The 19,709-nt window shown below is 39.4% G+C and overlaps 1 protein-coding gene across 3 annotated transcripts in view; it reads left to right on the plus strand.

Moving 5' to 3' along the window:
- mipol1 (mirror-image polydactyly 1) overlaps positions 1–19,709 on the plus strand; it is a 56,061-nt gene that overhangs the window by 11,352 nt on the left and 25,000 nt on the right. Inside the window, exons 2-10 of one of the 3 annotated variants that reach the window (XM_067479450.1) lie at positions 2,972–3,063; positions 7,293–7,371; positions 8,082–8,125; positions 10,649–10,883; positions 12,860–12,965; positions 13,303–13,408; positions 13,667–13,793; positions 16,642–16,675; positions 16,783–16,953. In XM_067479450.1, the coding sequence (XP_067335551.1) occupies positions 3,054–3,063; positions 7,293–7,371; positions 8,082–8,125; positions 10,649–10,883; positions 12,860–12,965; positions 13,303–13,408; positions 13,667–13,793; positions 16,642–16,675; positions 16,783–16,953 (912 nt within the window). In that variant the 5' untranslated portion in view covers positions 2,972–3,053. Of the gene's footprint in view, positions 1–2,971; positions 3,064–7,292; positions 7,372–8,081; positions 8,126–9,122; positions 9,264–10,648; positions 10,884–12,859; positions 12,966–13,302; positions 13,409–13,666; positions 13,794–16,641; positions 16,676–16,782; positions 16,954–19,709 lie in introns of those variants that run through there. The other 2 variants (XM_067479451.1, XM_067479452.1) reach the window with 2 other exon arrangements.

The following is a 19,709-nucleotide window of genomic DNA, read 5'->3' on the forward strand; positions in this document are numbered from 1 at the left end:
TTTGCATTTGGCTCATAACTCAGCAGGCAGGCAGCAGTCATTGTCATGGTAACGCACACAGCTGGAACTTTTGTTATTTCAACTTGTTCTCTTTTCTTTAAACTGTTAATATTAAGTTTTTACTTAGCTTCTTCCTTTGTTTCTTTTTACTTTAAATATCAACTTTTTACTTATTTACTTCCTCCATTGTTACTTTCTCCATTACTTTTTCTTTTCTGAATTCAACTTTTCCTGGACTTTTGTTTTTATTGTCATCTTCTTTTGTTTTGTGTCTTTTGTTCATATTTCTCTCTTCGTTGTTTGCGGCTTTGAACGTTCAAACTTAGATACTTAGAAAGAGACATAGTGGAGACACACACACACACACACACACACACACACACACACACACACACACACACACACACACACACACACACACACACACTCTGCCTCCTTTGAACGTGCGGAAGCGTCTGCCCTCGGCGGCTTCCGATTGGTCGGCATCTGCCAGGCGGCTTGACAGCTCTCCCACGTAATTTCCTTGGAAATTGCCTTTTCTAGTTGGTATTTAACATTTACTTTAATGTTTGTCTGATAGCCTGGTCGCTCACCCAACTGGTTAAAACATAGAAAGACAGCATGCTAACAGGCTTTGCTAGCAGCTGAACCATCTTGTATAATTTGTGGCTGAACTAATCATGCTGCCTCCTGACTGAGAGAGTGACTTTGGGCTTTTTAGTGCTCTGTGATTGGTGGGCTGCCTGTTAAGGTCAGTAACAGTTTTTCTTTCTTTTATTCTCAGATAAAATGTTTTTCCCAAAGACTCTTCCTGTGTGTGAACCTGCAGCCCTGCATCTTCTCCGACTATTTTCTACCAACACTTTACCCACTCTCACTCTCTTTACCAAGGTAACTCTATACCTTTACTAAGCTTAGCTTAAATTCAAGGTAAAAACCAAAATCCATCTCAGACCCTAAAGGGCTCAGCGAGCATGTCAAATGTTCAAGTCCATGAAAGCACAGTTAGACGAAGACTGAACAAGTACAGATTGTTTGAAAGGGTGCCAGGAAAAAGAAAAAGAATATGCCAAAATTTCTCCACAACAATGTGAGAAACTGATAAAGTCATACAGGAAACGATTACTTAACATTACTGCTGCAAAAGGTGGATCTTTTGAATCATGTGGGGTATTGTCTATATTTTATTTTTTTATAAAATGGCAATAGTAGAAAAAAGTTATATATTATTGTTGTTCGAGGTTGCATTTGCCTAATACTAAGACTTGTTTTGATCTGATGAAATTTATTGTGTTTTAACCAAAAAACAGAATTGAAAGAGGCGCATGATGAACTTTTGCACGACTGTAATAATTATTGCTACAAAAGTGGGTCACAGCTAGTGATCAAGGCATAGATTCACATACTTTTGCCATACACATTTAAGATTGGATCATTTTCTTAACCAAAAATCATGATTTTATATTTTGTAATATCTACTTAAAAATTGAGAAAATTCTAAAGGCTTCACGAATAAAGCCTTTAGAACCACTGTAAAATCTTGTCACCCTGACATTTTATCCTTTACATAATCTATGTTACTACCTGTATATTGTGAGGTTTATGCATTTCATCAGATCTGTGTGTTGCTCTACAGGATCCGTGTCCTCTGTGCGATGAGGCAAAAGAAAAATTGGAACCATTCAAACACAGAGTGAGCCTCACACCCTCACATTTACCATCAAATCGAACTTTAGTTGTAGTTTAGACCACCAGTTGTTCTGCTTCATGTTTGGTCTCTGCAGAGTTGTCATATGTTGGTGATTGTGTGATTTCCATGTTTTCTATTATCTTTCTATCTCAGTTTGTCCTGCAGCAGTTGGACATCAGTCTTCCAGAAAACAGGCTGTGGTTGGAGCGTTACAAGTATGACATACCTGTGTTCCACCTCAATGGACAGTTTGTGATGAAACATCGAGTGGATGTCGCCCTGCTAAACAAACTGCTGCAGGAAGCAGAAACGAAGAAGACGGGATAACAGTTTTTGTTTGATATATTTTATTTGATATAATCAATAATCAATAAACAATTGATCAATGAATCTGTCTTCATTGTGTTTATTATTGAACTTGATGGAGGTATAGACTGACCAATCAGAGCTTTCCATCAGTGTGAAGTCAGCAACTACAAATAATTTATTGTAATTAATGATAATAAATAATATATAATCACTGAACCCTGGTATGTCACAAGACACACCTGAGACACCTGATGCTAAGCACATCAATATTTCACCTGCTGTCTTTAGCTGTTGGCCAATCAAAACCGTCCTCTCCCTTTTTGGCGAAGTGACATGAAGTGTTGTGGCACTTGTGGTTGTCATGGAGACAGTCGGTTCCAGGTGTGTGGATGGCATCCAGCAACAGAGCTGTGGACATTCACACTGCTCTGCAGAGAGCTAAGCAGAAAATCATAGACCTACAGCAGCGACTCAGCGACAAGTAAGAGTGCGAGTCAGCTGTCACAGGAACAACAAGTGACCTCAGACTAACTAACCTGTTCTTAGTAGATCAGGCTGAATGGAGTCCAGCTTCAGCACCGTGTTTGGAAGGTTTATTAGTTGATCTCTCTGGCTCAGCATGCTGTGAAATAGAGTCCAGCTAAAGCTTCAGGAAAAAACAGCTTTACTTTCTTTTTGTCAGGTTTACTGATTGGTTTACTGGTTGTGTAACTGCTTTGCTCACTGTTTTCTCTAATTGATCATTTGTTTCAAATGTTTACCACGTAATGTCTCCATGACAACAACCCCCAACATCTTCAATGTGGTCTAATTGTGACCCTGACAGACTGTGGTCTGGACTGGGGGAATGTAGCATGGTGCAGATTAAACGGCCAATAGGCTTCAGGAACATGTGACTGACTGGAGAACAGCTGAGTTAAACTGGTTTCGCTAACTGTATATGGTTCAGCAATTATTGTTTCATGTTTCCAGACAAACCAGATTAGAGGGTCCAGAGGAAACAAGTTTGTCAACATGGACGCACAGCAAAGAGCTCAGGGACTCTCTGGTGGACATGTACAAAGGTAAATTCTACTATTAATAATAATAATAATAATAATAATAATAATAATAATAATAATAATAATAATGTTATTATTATTATTATTTTATTTTATTTTTAATTACTATTTCTGTTGCTATTATTTCAAGCTACTACACCCTGTAGAGTAGAACTGCATCTCACAAACACTTATACATTAGAGGAGGATCTGGGAGGCACTGATTTTCCCAAACAAAACAGAGCCAACCTGAGGAGGGGACTAAAGAAAATGGCTCAATGATTGATCATTAACATTCAATTAATGAACAAATAACAAATGGCAATAAATAAACAAAAAATACAAAAAAACTTTAGTTTTTTATGAGCCTGGTTTCTGTCTAGAACTGAATTTGGTTCCAGTTTTCTATAACTAGCTAAGCATCATTTTGTAAGTGAGGAGAGTGTAATGGGTCCGTTTGTCCAATTGGGGGAGCTCTGCTCTTTCATACAGACCAAAATGAACATCAACATCCATTACTGCCTGAATTATAGTAAAGTAATATAGTATAGTATAGTAATACTATAATATAGTAATACTACTACTGCTCAAGTTATTAATGATTAAAAAGAATTAAAGTCTTAAGTATAAAGTTTATTTTGCTCTGAAATATTCTAACCTCTTTCTGTTAGGTTGTGTTAAATCTAAGCAGCTACTACATCGGGATTAGAGTTGGGTATTGTAATGATTCAGAAAGTTGTAAACACTCCTCAGAAAACAACCAGTGGCATTTTGAGTTGGGGTGTGTGTGTGTGTTTTTTTTTTTGGGGGGGGGGCACAAAGTAAAGCAGTGACCCACCCTCTCAGTGGTACAGTTTCTCCTGTGCCCTCCCCCATGAGAAATAAAAATTTCACAAGAGGTTGTTGATCCCACAGAATGAGATCTTGATGTTTCATATCACCAGCAGACCAACTGATTCATGGAGTTTACTTAGAAACTGTCAAATCCATTGAAAAATCAGGGAAAACAGAGGCTGCTGAACTTCATTTAGAATTTTGATCAGTAATGCAGTGATTCTTGTCTGACTGCAAACAGGAAATGATCACAGAAACTTCTGCTGATTTTAATGAGGTCTATGGTTCTGATTTAGTCTGAGAGAAGTCCAGTATCTCACTACTGACATCAAAAGTGGTCTCAGAAGAACTGAGTTATTTCACCACCTGAGCCGAGCCGATCATGTGACAGAAGAAGAAACAGAGTATTTGATGAGTCTCTTGTGATAATCCGTCGTCTGTCGGCAGCTCTGCTTCAGATCAAACCGACCATATGAACCCAGAGGAAACACAGTGTCTCATCATCACTCCATATGTGTCTCCCTTTTCTTCTTTGGTGGCAGCAGCCCTCTTCTGTCACAATAGTGCAGTAATACTATACACATACTGCTAAAGATACTTCACAGTGAAATTTGCTATGTTCTGCTATGCCACAAAATAAGAAATGAAAGTGGAAACATGGATCCATAAATCCATTTCCTATGGTACTACAGATGAACACTGAACAATCCACTAAACTACAGCTGCAGCTAATGAGTCTTTTTGTTTAATGTCTTGCATTGTTCAACAGTGCAGAGAAAAAACATCAAATGATCATATTTTATTTTTTTACAAAATAAAAAGATTTGATAATGAACTGGTGTCTTCTGCAGCTGGAACAGAAACAATATTGTATATTAAATTAACAAATTATAATATTTGTGTGAACTTCCAGTAAACCATAAAGAGTTAATATCTGCAGATCATAGTTGTGTACAGAAAACACAAATGGAATTTGAGCTGAATGTTTGATTTCATAAAAAGCGAAACAAACGTTTTACACTTTCATAACCATTGAGCTTATTGTTAATGGACAACTTTCTAAACTATGGCTATTTTCAAACACTGCAGACATTGCAACCAACAGTTAATTGGTTCTGTTCACATTTAGTGTCTGTCAGTCTGTAACCTGCATAAAGACCTATATTTAGAGCTGTAAACCTCTAATGTTGTCCAGTAGCTATTAAAAACAGATTCATCAAATTATAAAAAAGTGGAGGTTCCAGTAGAGACGAACAAAAACTAATCCAAGTTACAGACTGACAGAAATTAAATGTGAGTAGAGACAATAGTTGGTTGTTGCAATGTCTGTATATTTTTTAAAATGCCAAAATTTAGAAACTGAAGTTATTCTTAAAATGTAAATTTAAAAGAAAGAACTACAAAATAACGAGACAGAATAAAACCAAACTACCAAAATAAAAGACGAGGTGAAATGAAAGTGGAGTTAACTTCTAAATGAGTAAAAAAAATGGCAAACATCCAGAGCTTTATCACTTATACTCAGAGACAGAGTGCATTAATATAAAGACAGAAGACGACGACAAAGGCTGAGTGAAGCTGACTGTGTGTGTGTGTGTGTGTATGTATGTGTGTGTGTGTGTGTGTGTGTGTGTGTGTGTGTGTGTGTGTGTGTGTGCGCGGTGGTGGCGGGGGGAGGAGGGGTCATGTGAACTGTGTTTAATCTGCAGAGTGGGTGGTCCTCACACACACACAAACACTATGTATTGTATGGGGTAGTGGTGGGGGGGCTGCAGTCTCTGCTTTGAACAAACTGAAGTAGCTTTTGTTTGTGTGTGCAGGAATGTGTGATTGTGTGTTCTCTGCACGAGTTGTGAAATTGGCATAATTTCTTTTAATCAGTTTATAAATCTTTTTTTTACAAAATTTACAAAAACTGCTCTATAATAAATCAATTTATTATTAATTTATACAAAGTATGTAAACGCACCTGATTCTTCACCTAAATGAAACTGTCATAGTGTGTGAGCAAATGAAGATTACAGATATACAAAGATAGAGATACAATATATAATCATAAATCTGTTTTCCAAGTAAAAATGTCAGATTTATTTAAAGTGACCGAGAAAATATTTTTTAAACCAATTATTAGATCAAAATAATTTTGTGAGGTCTAAAATCTAAAAAATGATTTCATGATCAATGAAACTGCTGATTATTTCTTTAAAGATTCAGTAAATTGACATTTGACAGTTTTTTTCTTCTAGTCTGAAAGACTATTTTTTGCACTGACAAGACACACTTCCTGCGCATTAGTAATTGACTGTATAACAAAACATTGTGTGTTTTCTATAAGCTCACCCTGTTTATGTCCACTTCCTGTGTGCATCCTCTTTAAGTTTTACTTCAGCTTAATGTCCGGATTTAAATTCATGTGCGTCGACGTGGTCGGCGTGGTGTCGGTGGGCAGGATCACAGTCGGATTGTCTTGGATTTGAGCTGAAGCCTCTTTAATCATTGTAACACCGTCATTAATATTCATGCAGTCAGCTGGAGCCCCCCCCCCCGACTCAGACCGCACCAAACTTTCTGCTCAAAATGTATTAAATACAGCTTAAAAAATTAATGGACTTTATATTACATGAAGAAGGGGGGGGGGGGCACCTCCCCCCTTCTCCCCCCTCCACCGCTTCTCTGATCTGATGACGAGTTTCCCCTTTTTCTGCAGATTTTCCATCTTTGACAAGACTTCAAAGTGAATCAAGGCATGAACGGTCATTTAAGAGGATTTAGCTCGTTATCACATCTGTAATTGTACATGAATAATAAGGAGAGCCGCCGCACTCAATTAGTCCGAGTCCACAAGGAGATCAGAGCTGGGGGGAGGCAGTGGGGAGGACAGCAGAAAAGTTTCAAAGTGAAAAAGAGAAAATAATTCAATAACTGTAATTCAGCAGAATCAGAACCAGGACCTGCATGTGGACCAGTGATGTAGATGTAGTGAACGTGATGCTGATCTTAAGACCTGGACACAAACATAGACCTTAACAGAACACTGTTAGAACCAGAACCCGAATGTGTTATGAGGAACCAGAAACAGAAAGCTCATCTTGAAGCAGGTTTAGTCCACACCCTCTCTGTCTTTAAACCAGTAAAAAGTGAACCTGAACTTAGAGACTCTCAAATGGATTTTTTTATGTAGATGTTCCGTGTGTGTCTGCTTGTGCAAGTGTTTGACTTAATATTATGGCACCACCTCAGATTAAAGAATTTGTCTTTCCACCTGTTTGTCATTCTGTCCCCCTCTCTGTCCACAAATAGGATTATTGTTTGATAACAATCAAAAAACCAAACAAAACAAAGACAAAGATACAGACAGAGACGGACAGGTAAGAGACAGATGGAGAAACTGAGACAGATTAAATGCTGTTATTTTTCAGCTAATCCTGGAGTGAATGTGGAGCTGCGAGAGCGAATGCCATCACCAGCCATACTCAACTACCCTGACAGGACGGGCAGGTTGGTAGGACCAGTAGCTGGGCACTGGAAAACACTCAGGTCCACCTGCAGAAAGGGACAGAGAGAGGGACGCAGTGAAGGAGAATGACATCTATGGGAGAAAGAAAACAAAGTTAATGTCATACATACAAGCTTTTAAAAATTGAGAAGGTGTTTGCATCCAAATCCTAACTGGGAGTTGGTTCCACAGGAGAAGAACTTGTACTAAATAGTAGATATTTGATCTTAGATGTAATTGACTAAATGTCAAATTTAAATAATTAAATCTAAGTACAGATATGTGAAAAATGTATTTAAGTACAGTAACAAACTGCTTGTACTCTTCTTTCCACCACTACTTGATGGTTGATGCTGGCACAGACATGCTCAACTCCTGGAGGGTGGTCCTGACTAACTTGTGTTAAGGAATTTTTCTTTCCCAGGAAAACTGGCAGTGAAAACTCTTTCCATTTGTAATGACAGTTAACAACAGATGGACAACATTTTAAACTAATTCCTTTTTATGCTGACATATAAATCAACTAATGAGGGAAGAACCCACACTTGACCATAGTACAGCTTAGAAGCCATAGCAAATGTCCTAATCCACTGCCTCCAAGTGGGACAGTAAATGTCTCCTGTTTAGTTTCTACTGAAATTATTTCTCCTGAAAATTTTATTAATCCAATTTTTCCTCTGGTTCCTGATGTTGTTTCTGATGTTGTTTCTAGACCAGGGATCAGTCTGGACCTGGACCACTGCGACTGGCCTCAAGGTATTAGTACTAACACCAGTTGGTTGTGTAGAGTTGATCTCACTGGTATCTAATGGTCCAACAAGTACGTCACTCCGGAGATCGTTGTATGACGAGCATTGAATCTTTATTGTATTTGTTTCTCAACTTAGCCGATAAGGGACTAATTGTACATATACAAGTTTACAATAATCTTAAAAACACAGATCTTACAAACACAGTTCACAGTTCAGTTTCATCAAACATGTTTCTCAAAGTATGGCTAACCCACAGAACCCGGGAAGAAATCATGTGCCTCCAAAGCTACACACTGAACCTTTCATTTATACCTTGTTGCGGTCCCCACTACCTTGTAGTTAGTTCCTTTGCTCCAGCCACCGTGTCTCTCGTAGTTCACGTCTGTTCCTTTCAAAAGCTGAGCCAAACTAAACTCTTTGGAAAAACCATTGTAATGCATTGTGTCCTTGACAATTGGATAAATAACTTAAAAGGCAAACTACAAAGGCAAACTATGAATCATCAAAGCCATATGACGTCATTAATGACATAATCAGTGCGCTCATACCTATACTTCTTAATCTAATTAACCTTACAATACATGACCATCTCATCACATCCCAATCTCATCCTACAAAGCTCCTGCATATTTTCCTGGCATATAAATTCACAGGTGCAAGTATTCCCAGTGGATCATACACTGAACTCAGCAAGGATAAAATCCCTCTTCTGGTGGGGGGTTTACTTTGAATATTGACCCTGAACTTGAATTGATCTGACTGAATGCACCATTGCATGCCCAACGCCCTTTCCATTGGAAGGACATTTTGATTCAGATGTAGGTCCATTATTTCTACACTACACTATATTCTATCTTTTCTGGAATGGCTGCTAACACCATTCAAATGTTACTGATCCATTTATTTAATCTGAAGCCACCCATCTGACATACAGTCTTCAAACTATGGTAAATAGACTCTTCCTTTTTGATTTTAGGCAGTCTACATACATGCAACCACCTTCTTTCAGTGGCCCCTTGACTGTCCCAGCCAGCATAGTTCTGACTGCATAAGGTCCATTGTTGATGCTAGGAATGACTTCCTTTGGCTCCCCTTGGCAACATTAGTTCCACTCAACAGTCCTATTTCTGCGCTGATGAGAGGTATTTGCACTCCTTTAAGATGTGGCCACTTATCTACATCTTGTCAGGGGATGTTGTCCTTGCTCACTGGAAAATCCTTTTGTGAAAACACCTGTTAGCCCTGTGAAGTTATTTGATTCCAGGTGGCTTACTTCCAACTCTGTTACCATATTACTGTTCACGACCTAGTTTTCCCCCATAGTTGTGACGAGAAGGTTAATCTTTTTCCCAAACAGATTCAGATCATCAAGAATCTGTGCAAAAGGTAGCTGTACTGCCAGGATCCAAGTATGCATACAAAGTAATTACTTTGTTGCCCTTTTTTACCTTCACTTGGACAGGAACTATGGCAAGAATGCCCTTGGTGCTCTCAGGCCTGGCATCGAAGTTTTGATTACGTCTGCTGTTCACAAATTCATGCCTGTTCATCACATCTACAGACTGCCCCTCCTTCTCGATCTTCACATGCAGCAAAGTAGGGTGCCTCCCTTAGCATGTCTGGCAGTTTACTTCCTCCTGACGGCGCATACTCATATGTCCTGTCCTTTAAGACAGCTGAAGCACAGTCCTTTGCTCTTGAGAAAGTCTGTCTTATCCTTGTACAGTGTACAAGTACAGTGTACTTTTTACAGTGTTCAAACTTATGCTCCTCATAGCAAAAAAGACTAAGGTCAGGCTTTGATGGTTTCTAGAAGGGCCTTATGCTCACATCCTTTTGAGTATTCACTTACTTGTGTTGAAGCTCTTTTTACTACCACCTTCCCTCCCTTACTTTGTTCTTGAAGGACACTTTATGTGTTCTTTAAGTTTGTTTGTTATGTCACCAAAGTAAGGGTGCAGTACAACCTGGCCTTCTTTGTTTACAAATTCCCCTAGGTCTTTAAACGTAGCCTTATGCTCGTATTTCTCATAAATTTCATAAGCCACCTTCCTCCACTCCTCTTTCAACTTATATGGAAGCTTAGAAACAATTGCCTGCATATTAGATGCAGTATTAAGCTCTTCCATAAATTTAAAACACGTTTACACAATTGGTTGGAAAAAGAGCAAATTAATTGAGCACTTCACCATCCTTAGCCGTAATTGTTTGCCAACTTAAGCCCTTTTCCATGTAGGCTACTGATATCTTATACTCCTTAAAAGCTTCCTGGCCTTTTGATATCCTTGGTTTAGTTCCATATAAAAGCAACTTTGCACCACCTCCCTAGGTTTTCTATGACCACACACATCGATCGCTCGTCGATCCCAGTCATTCCCAATTTTACTTTCCCCGTGTTCGAATGCTTTAATGAAGAGTGTATAGTCTATTGTATAGTCTATTTTAATCTATTATTAATTTAGAAATGTCTGTGTAATAAATAAAAATATTTTCTGTGCAACTTCACTCCTTTCTGTTTGTGTCTCAGCTCCTCAGCACCTCCAGGAACCTCTGACCTCAACCCTCTCCCACAGGAAGTCTGGGTCTCCTGCCACACTTTTGTCATACCAAAGGGCTTTAGGAGGTGCAGGGGAGATGGAAGTGGACCTTTCCACCAGCAGAGGCTCCTCTCCTTTGGCAGAGATAAGTGTTGATGGAGGTGCAGCATCCAGAGGTCCTCGTAGTCCTGTCCTCCGAAGACACCTGATCATTGTTGATGACAAGTGAGATGATTGATACCATATATTCCTATTACAATTACTACTATTAGTACCACTACTAGTGATTTTACTACTATTAATGCTACTTGGAATAAACTGTTTGGAGAAAATGTACATGTAGTGTCTGTAGAAGTGGAAGTAATGAGAGGAGCTGTACGACACTGAAGTGCAGTGGACTAGAGAAACATAGACAGCTACTTCCCAAATTCCAGCCGTATCCACAACTTAAGGTAGTAAGGCAGGTGACATTTGTGTTGAATTCAAACAGACAACAAAAGTTTGATTTAGTATATGTTACTGGGTTTTCATCTATGGGTGTTTAGGTTTTGTTCTTTCATTGGAGACACAAGGTTTTCATAGACTGGTGTGAGGACACCTGTGATTAAAAATCTAATTCACCCTCAATGGTCAATAAAACAAAATTGCATAAACCAGAGTCATTTTAAAGCTGCTTTACATTTTAAATGTTTAAAGTAAAACTTTTCTTTTTCGGACTTTATTTTTTCTGAAATAACGACACTGTGTGTCACAGCTATAGATTATTCTACATTTAAACACTAATCTTCTTATCGATATTGGATTTTCTATAATGTTCTTTGTATTTGATTAATTCAAGATGTTCAGTGCTTCTCTGTACTGAGCAGATTTATTAAAAACTTTATTGCTATTCATTAAAGTTCCTCTGCTTTCTTTAGATTCTCTAATTCCATTTTTTTTTTTTTTTTTTTTTTTGCCTGCTTTTGTCTTTTTTCAATGCTTTTTCCCTGAGATTGCTGGATGCATTTGAGTTGCATCACTTTTTGAAATGTGACCTATTAAATTTAGACTTGATTTGATTAGTGGAAGCATTTGAGAGCGAGACTGAAATAGAAAGATAGTAAAAGGAGTCGAGTTGGGAAGTTGATTAGAAGCAGTGAGAGAAGACAGTGTCAGCCAGACTCCAGGGTCTTATTTACTCGCTTTATTACGCTAAGAAGCAGCCTGACCTTTAAGGTGATATGAGAGAACATCAGGCGCTGCTTATTAAAGCTGCTGTGCTGCAGAGCTGATAATGTGAGGTTAAAACACCTGACCTGATTACACACAGGTTACTCTCTAATGAAACATGAAACCTCAACCACTGACTAATCACAGCCTCACTGACCACTGACCACCTGCTGCAATCCAATCAGTCCAATCACAACACAGAGAGAGGTGCCCAGATGTGTGTGGTCATAGACAACAGGTTAATCCACTGTAAAACACATGTATATTTAGTTTGTGTAAGTGTGAACGAGATACAAACAATCACGTGTTTCTGTAGTTTCAATTTCTTTTATATGACAGTTCAAACCTAAAGACTTTTTTATTTATTGTAGAAACAGTGAAAACTGGATTTTAATTATTACCAGCAGCTACTACAAGCTGCAAAGGACTAACAAAGCTTGTGGCTTATGTGCTGGATGAAATGTTGATTATTTTAACCACTGATTCTCGGTACGTTTAACAGACCCTAACCCTTTGGAAAATTATAACAAGTTACATTTGACAGTATGTAAAGAAAGTAATATGATTTTTGATTTGAGTAATGAGTAACGAGTAATATGTAAAAAATGTTAGTAATCAGCCCAACACCCAACCCGTAATAACAAAAAGCAATTGTCCTTGTTTGTTTTTGTGATCGTTGACATTACACATGATCCACATTAGTATAACATCACCTTTCTGATGGTCATTGTTAATATTAACTTTCAGACTGCATAGATCAGTTTTTATGATTTTCTTTTGAATGTCATTCATTTTTATGAAGCACAAGACAGATTACAAGTGGTTCTGTGCTTCTGGTCCAGGTTCAGCAAGATTTGAATCTGTATAATTAATTTGTAGCTGGTTTTGTTTTGGACCAGTTAGGCCAGTTATACCTGCATGGTAAAAAGTGAAGGTGAAGTAAAGCTGAAGACAACCTGATGATTTGATTTTAATGTAATATTTCTCTTCAGTTTTCCTCAGGACATTGAGTTTGGTCGACTTCAGAGTTTTGATCGAGACAAAAATATCTCGTTTCTCCTGAAGGAGCTTGATGCTCTGAGAGATATTAACAAAAAGGTAAACACACAAACTAAAGATCCAAGCATTCTGAAAAGGGGTTTTGGCCTTTGGTTGATGAACGATTATCAGATGTGGTGATATATTTTTTCATGGCTCAGAAATGGGGCTGAAAGTCTGCCTTGCCCTTACATAAGCGTTGTTTTGGTGATTGGCTCACTGGTTATAGGGAACCCAGACCCAACCATATCCTTATCAGCCTCCTTCCAATGCACATATACAATAAGAAAATGAATGTGTTTTTAAAGCCCAATACAAAATGAAATCAAGTAGGACTCAGCACAGGCATTGAGAAGAAAGCAGATGATACAGTTTGTTCTCAAGACCTGTGTTTTAGCTGCAGGAGCAGCTGGTTCATAAGGAGAAGGAGCTGCAGAGAAAGGAGGTGGACGACCAGCTGAAGGGGGAGCTGAGGGAGGCCCAGGGCTGGGAGAAGCCCACAGGTGAGGAGAGGGAGGAGGAGAGGGGGAAGTGAACATAACAATTTACTTTCCTTCAACTCAATTTTGTAAATATTTAAATATTTTTCTTGTTCACTGGGGTGGTTAACAAAGCAGCTGGTTACAAAGTGACAATGAAGATTTTTCAATTGTTCCTGTCAGATAAAATATCTTACTATTAATATTTATAATGTCATTATTGTATTAAAAAGTCCCTACAGTGATAAAAATGTTATCACACCTGCCCCCACCCTCTTCTAGTGGTCTTGGATGAGATCCTGGCAGCTCAGAAGGACCGGGATCAGGCCCTGATGTCACGAGTTCTGTTGGCCAATGAGGAGAGAGATGAGGCTCTGCTCCGTGCTCGCCGACTGCAGGAAGTGGCCGGGTATGTCTCATTCCTCCCGAAGCAGTTTGACCAGTTTGTCTTGTTTGAAGTTTAAGGCCACTGAAATAAACATAATCTTTAGTATAAAATGAAACAAGGGGTGAACCTGCAGCTCCTTTAATCTTTACTGAGCTTTATTCATATTTTCAGCTCAGTGTTTAGTGTCTAGACACGACCTTACTGCTCTCACAGCATTTTCTTTAGCATGATATAGCTGTTTTCAGATTAAAAGCTATAACCTTTACTGTTTAACAGCTCATCCATGTTGGTTCCCATATTTGTAATTGTTGTTGGGCCAGACTAATTTTGGAACAGATCTGGGGTCAGTTTAGTGTAGACAACATCATGTGTGTTCTGCAGCACAAATATTCAGTCATTACAAACAACAGCTGTAAAACAAGTTCTCTTTAAAAGTAGTTCAGTCCAAAATTTGGGAAATGAAGATGTAATAAAGCAGGTGTGAGACTTCAGCAACAATATGTTAAATTAATTTGTAAATGATAGTGTTAGTGAAATTAATTGTAAGCAGTCTTATTTTGAATGGTTTGTACGCAGACTGACTTCATCAGAGAAGGAAACATTTTTGAGCCTGAGACAGAAATCAATGTGGATTAAAATTATAATAACTAGAATCTTGCTCCTCTCCTCGTTCTTCTTCTTCTTCTATTACCACTCCAGTCTCGTTAAGATCCGTGAAACTAGCTCTCGTCTACTTCGAGGATCCGCCAAATAGACCTGAAAATCTAATTAGAGATAATACCCCCTCTCCCTTGCTCCGCTCTCTTCTTCCCCCAAAGATGAGAGGGTAATTGATATTGGAGGCCACAGTCCTTATTATAAGGGACAGAATATGGAGGAACATGTTCCATCTGTCGGGACTGAGGCTGTGTGTCAAAGTGTGTGTGTGTGTGTGTGTGTGTGTGTGTGTGTGTGTGTGTGTGTGTGCGTGCGTGCGTGCGTGCATGTGTGTGTTTTTCTAATGGGCAGCATGGCCTGTAGCTCTTCAGTTAACGTGTTTGTTTTGTGCTCAGGTGTGTGTTTGTGGGCAAATGTGTGTTTTTGAAGCTTCATCACACTGGACAAACAAGTTGGAGAATTTTCAAATGGATCCATTGATTCCTCTGTAAATCATTAGATATTGTCATGATTATTTTATCTAATAATTTTTCTTTTATTATAGCTTTTAACTTCTTAAAGCTTCTCCTACTTTTCATTTTCTAAATTTCTCTGGCCTCATCACCCCCACCCCCACTCACACCTTGCTCACATTTATTTCTTCATCCCAAGCATCTCAAATTGAAATCCAGTTTGAGAACAATATTCCTGTTACCACTTGGAGAGGCCTGAGCCCCCACATTGACAGCCACTGCTATAAAGAGAATCTGGTTAGGTTTTCCTTTTAACCGTGGTCGACATGTTTAGGAGAGTTGGTTGCACATCAGGGCTGAGGATTTTCCACCCGTCTCCATGTCTCCAAGTTTTATCAGCTGCAGATTTAAAATATTCAGCCCGAAACTTGTGAAATAATGAAGATATCTCCTCTCTCAGATCATTTGATCCCATTAATGGCTGCTGCTACTGCTGGCAGCGGAATTTCTGTGGAGTTGAGGTGTGAGTGGGAGCGTTAATGACGGCTGTGGAGCGAGCCGAGCCGAGCCGAGCTGAGCCGGGCTGGATGGGCTCTAAGCAGGGTGTTAGAGGAGCTTTATTGGAGGCGGCTGGTCTTTCATTACCTGCTGTTCCCTGCAGAGCGCAGCCGCCTCGGCCACCTTATTACAGTTTATTACAGCAAAACAGCAGCAGGCTAAATGAAAGCGCTTCCCAGGAGGAGAGGCAGAGATCAGCCGGCTGCAAGTCCAGCATCAGGACCGCTGGCAGAGAAATAAAGTCCTGGACAGAGTCTGCTCGCCCCACGCTGTGACGGATGGTTTCGGGTGGACTTTAGGGAGTGCACGACCAAATTACTGCACAGCTGCTGCAGCCGCGACACTCAGGTCATCTAATGGATGCTACAGAGGTCCAGGTGTAATATGGTCTGTAAAAGGAACACGTGGGGGGCATCTTCTGCTTCTCCATTTTCTGTTCTTAAATTTTAGACAACAACTTGTATCGATATACTCCATGGAATATATTAACATAAGGTCCTCAGTATGTCAGTTATATATAAATTGTTCTCCAGCTTTAAATTTAAGTTAGAAGAAAATATATTTTTCTGCATCAGAACAAAGAGAAACTTTAATGATACCAAAAATGTTTTTCATCAAAGTACACAGGAAACTTGCAAAATCTATTACCACAACACTGGCCTTTATCAATAGAGTTTGGTCAACTCAGAAGGTAGAGCAATTATCCACCAAGCTCAGGGTTGTTGGTTCGATCCTCGGCTCTTCCATTCACATGTCGAATTGTCCTTGAGCAAGAAACTGAACCCCAACTTAGTTGCTCTTGGTGAGTGTATGCCAGCTGGTGTGTGTGAGTAATTGTGACTGTGAATGGGTGAATAAGAAGTAGTGTAAAGTGGTTCAGTTATCAATAAGGTGGAGGGCACAATATGCAGTCCATTCAGACAGTTTTAAGACCTATTCCGTTTTTTCAATTTTGTTATGTAGATTAATGAGAAAACAAATACATTTACAACATTGTAGTATCAGGTTGCAACATTACAAAAACCTTCTGAATGCACTGTAAGTGGAGACCCTTTACTTTAGTTTTCAGCACAGTTCTTTATCGGAACAGGCCATATGAACCTACTGTCGGGGCTGTAGGTAGTTTACAGTGGGGCTTTGGTTGTCATAGAAAGACTGATTTTAAATGTTTTATTTATGACTCTGTACATTGTCTGTTTTAGGCTGGAGAATCTAGATGTGGATGATTGTGATCAGGTAAAAACACTTTCACCCTGATCTTATTGTGTTTGTTCTTTGTAGTTTTACAGGTTGTGAAAGTTTAACCCCATGATGTTTTATTGATAGTGGATTTTGGTTTCCAGGATGTGGATGTACTTCTTCAGCGTGTTTGCAATGCTGACTCTGTTCAGGAAGTTGAACATTTTGGGTCGGTTCTGGTTCAGCATTTGCATTTGACACGGCAAAGGCGAAATGACATTACAGCTCAGGAGATGAAGGCTGTGATGCATGAGAGAGACAGGTCTGTCGCCAAGGTGAGTCCTCTTGTTTGTTTAAGATGGCTGTTTAACCCAGTGACTGCGGTGCTGTGCTCGGTGTGGGGCTCGCGTTTTGGCAGCTCTGGCAGCCCAAACCTCAAATATTTGCATTTCTGTCTGAACATGAATATTTTGAACGATGTGAAAACAAAACATTGCTCAGACAAATATTGACATCAAGATTGAGTCGACCTGACAAAGCTGCTGTTTGCTGAACCACCCCACTCTTGCTGTTTGTGCACCTGTCGGCTCACCTGAGTATGTTCTTTCTGAGGATGTGTCGACACATTTTGTAGCATCACTGTCAGGACATTCCTACATGTCATATCTTATGAATTAAGAAAGCAAAACTAACAGCAAAAACAACAAAACGCAAGTAACGGGAAGTGGATCTTCATTAACATTAGAAATAGAGCAGAAGATCAACATAAAAAAAAACTGAACATAAATTAACTTCAGGTAATGATTGAGTCAACAGAAAAAGAAAAATAACTGCTTCCTGAGCTGCACATGTTTTAGCAGCAGGAGCTGCACTGTTTAATCAATCTGACATTATTCTGATAAATGATCAATAGGTGAAGAAAAGTCACAGACTGATTGAAAATGTTTGGAGTTTGAAAAAAAAGTCCAGCCTCATGCCCCCCCGTTCCTCCCCACATCACCTCTGCAGGCTGATTATTATCGAAGTTCACTTCACAGAGTTTATTACCAAAAACCTGCGGAGTGCTGGATTTATTACCCACAATTCATCTGGATTCATATCCCACTCTCTGAGGGAGGATCAGGGGGGAGTGGAAGAGATGATGGGGGCGAGAAATGTGTGGAAATGAAAGACATGAGAGATCTGACTGATGGAAGGATGGGGGGGCATTTAAGAATGGAGATGGGGGGTGGCGGCTCACAGCATGCTGTGCAGCAGGTGGTGGGCTCCTAAACTCCACCTCCTCCTAATGTGACAGATCAGAAACTGTGATGGATGGGCTGTTGTCGCCATGGCGATGGGCGGCATGACCGGTAACCATGGCAACAGTCACAGGGAGGAGGATCAGATGAAATCGATACTACAGGATGAAGTATTACTTCTACTAAATACTGAAGTGGTTGTACAGGTATATCAGAACTGATTGAAAACGTGGAATTGAAGTACTTGGTTATGTACTTGTAGTACTTAGATAAAGTGAATTAATAAAAGAAACACATCTGAAACTTGTACCAATGATGGAGTACAAGAACGGTTTTGTTGTACTGTAACAAAAAATCTGGAAAACTTAATAGTTTTGCTGTAGAACTAATACAATCAAAGCAGTAATATTGGTACACGTGTTTGAGAAATGAATGACGCCATACTTAATATAGTATTATTAGCATTAAAGTAGTACTTTATGCAGTACTGGTACACAGCTCCTTCATCTTTTAACATTCAGCCTCCCACGTTAACACCTCCCCTCCACCTTTATCCCCCCTCCCACCCCTCTCTATTGCTGCTCTGAATTATGTTTCAAATGCCGCTGTAATCCTCGCAGGAGAAAAAGAAGAGGAGACTCTCCACACTGGAGGATTCCCTACCCTCCCTGTGCTCATGTTCCCCCGCTCCCACTCCTCATCTCTCAGGGATTATCTCCCACCGCCGCTGGGACTGTTGGGAAATTTTAGAACGAGGGTGGGGCTCCCAGTCATTTTTGCCTCCCCCCCCATCTCTTTTCACACAAAAGCTGCAGGTTTATGCTTCTTACTGAGTTAATGTGAGGTTATTTCAGTCACCTGGACCATCCCCCGATGTACTTGGACACACACACATATAGAAGAGAGTTGTTGGGTTTGACATAACCTGGATCCAGTTTCTGCTACAGAAGGTTTAACTCCAGCCTCATATGTGCAACAGTGTTTTATCATTTTATAGCATTATAACTGCCGATGTGGATTGTTGTGACCAGTTAAGGATTAGGGATTCTCTACCTCAATGGTACCTAAAGCGCTTTACATTGCTTCTTATTCACCCATTCACACTTACAATCACACACACTCACACACTGATGGGGGAGCTGCTATGTAGCTACACTCACTGTGAGCAAATATTTCAGGGTTCAGTCAGTTGCTCAAGGATTCTCCCACATGTGACAGTAGGAGCTGGGAATCAAACCAACAATCCTGGGATCTGTGGACGCTCACTATTATGAAGACATAAGTAATACGTGAATGCCAATTTCTCTCCTTTGGTATCAACAAGTAGCACTCAGAGCTGAGCAGTTTCCTTATTTTAATGGTACAGTATTTTTTGTCTTTTATTCTTTAGTCTTCACATAGATGCAACAGAGGCCCAAGAGGTAGAGTGGTCATCCACAAATTGCAGATTGGTGCATGGATTCCCAGCTACTGTCATATATTACTCCCTCATATGTGTGTGACTATCTTTGTATGTGTGTGAGCTTATAAGTGTATTTAGATGAATGAAAAACATTATAGCAGAGTTCTTTATTTAGTGATAAGATAAAAAATAAAGTGCCATATAAGTTCAGACCAAGTAAAAGAACAAAACAACTTGAATTCACCACAAGCCAAGACCAGCAATCAGCAATCCAATTTACCTGCCCTGGTGCTGTGAGATAGGAACACAGTGTCTTCGTATAGTTAATTTCATCTCTCCATAATGATATACATAACGATAGAGCACATTTTTAAAAATTAAATCAAATCAAAACATGTAATCGGTGATTTTATTCTTTTTGGTAAATATGGTAAATAGTTGCTTATTC

Source organism: Channa argus, chromosome 16 (genome assembly GCF_033026475.1).
Source record: "Channa argus isolate prfri chromosome 16, Channa argus male v1.0, whole genome shotgun sequence".
NCBI classification, from domain to species: Eukaryota; Metazoa; Chordata; class Actinopteri; order Anabantiformes; family Channidae; genus Channa; species Channa argus.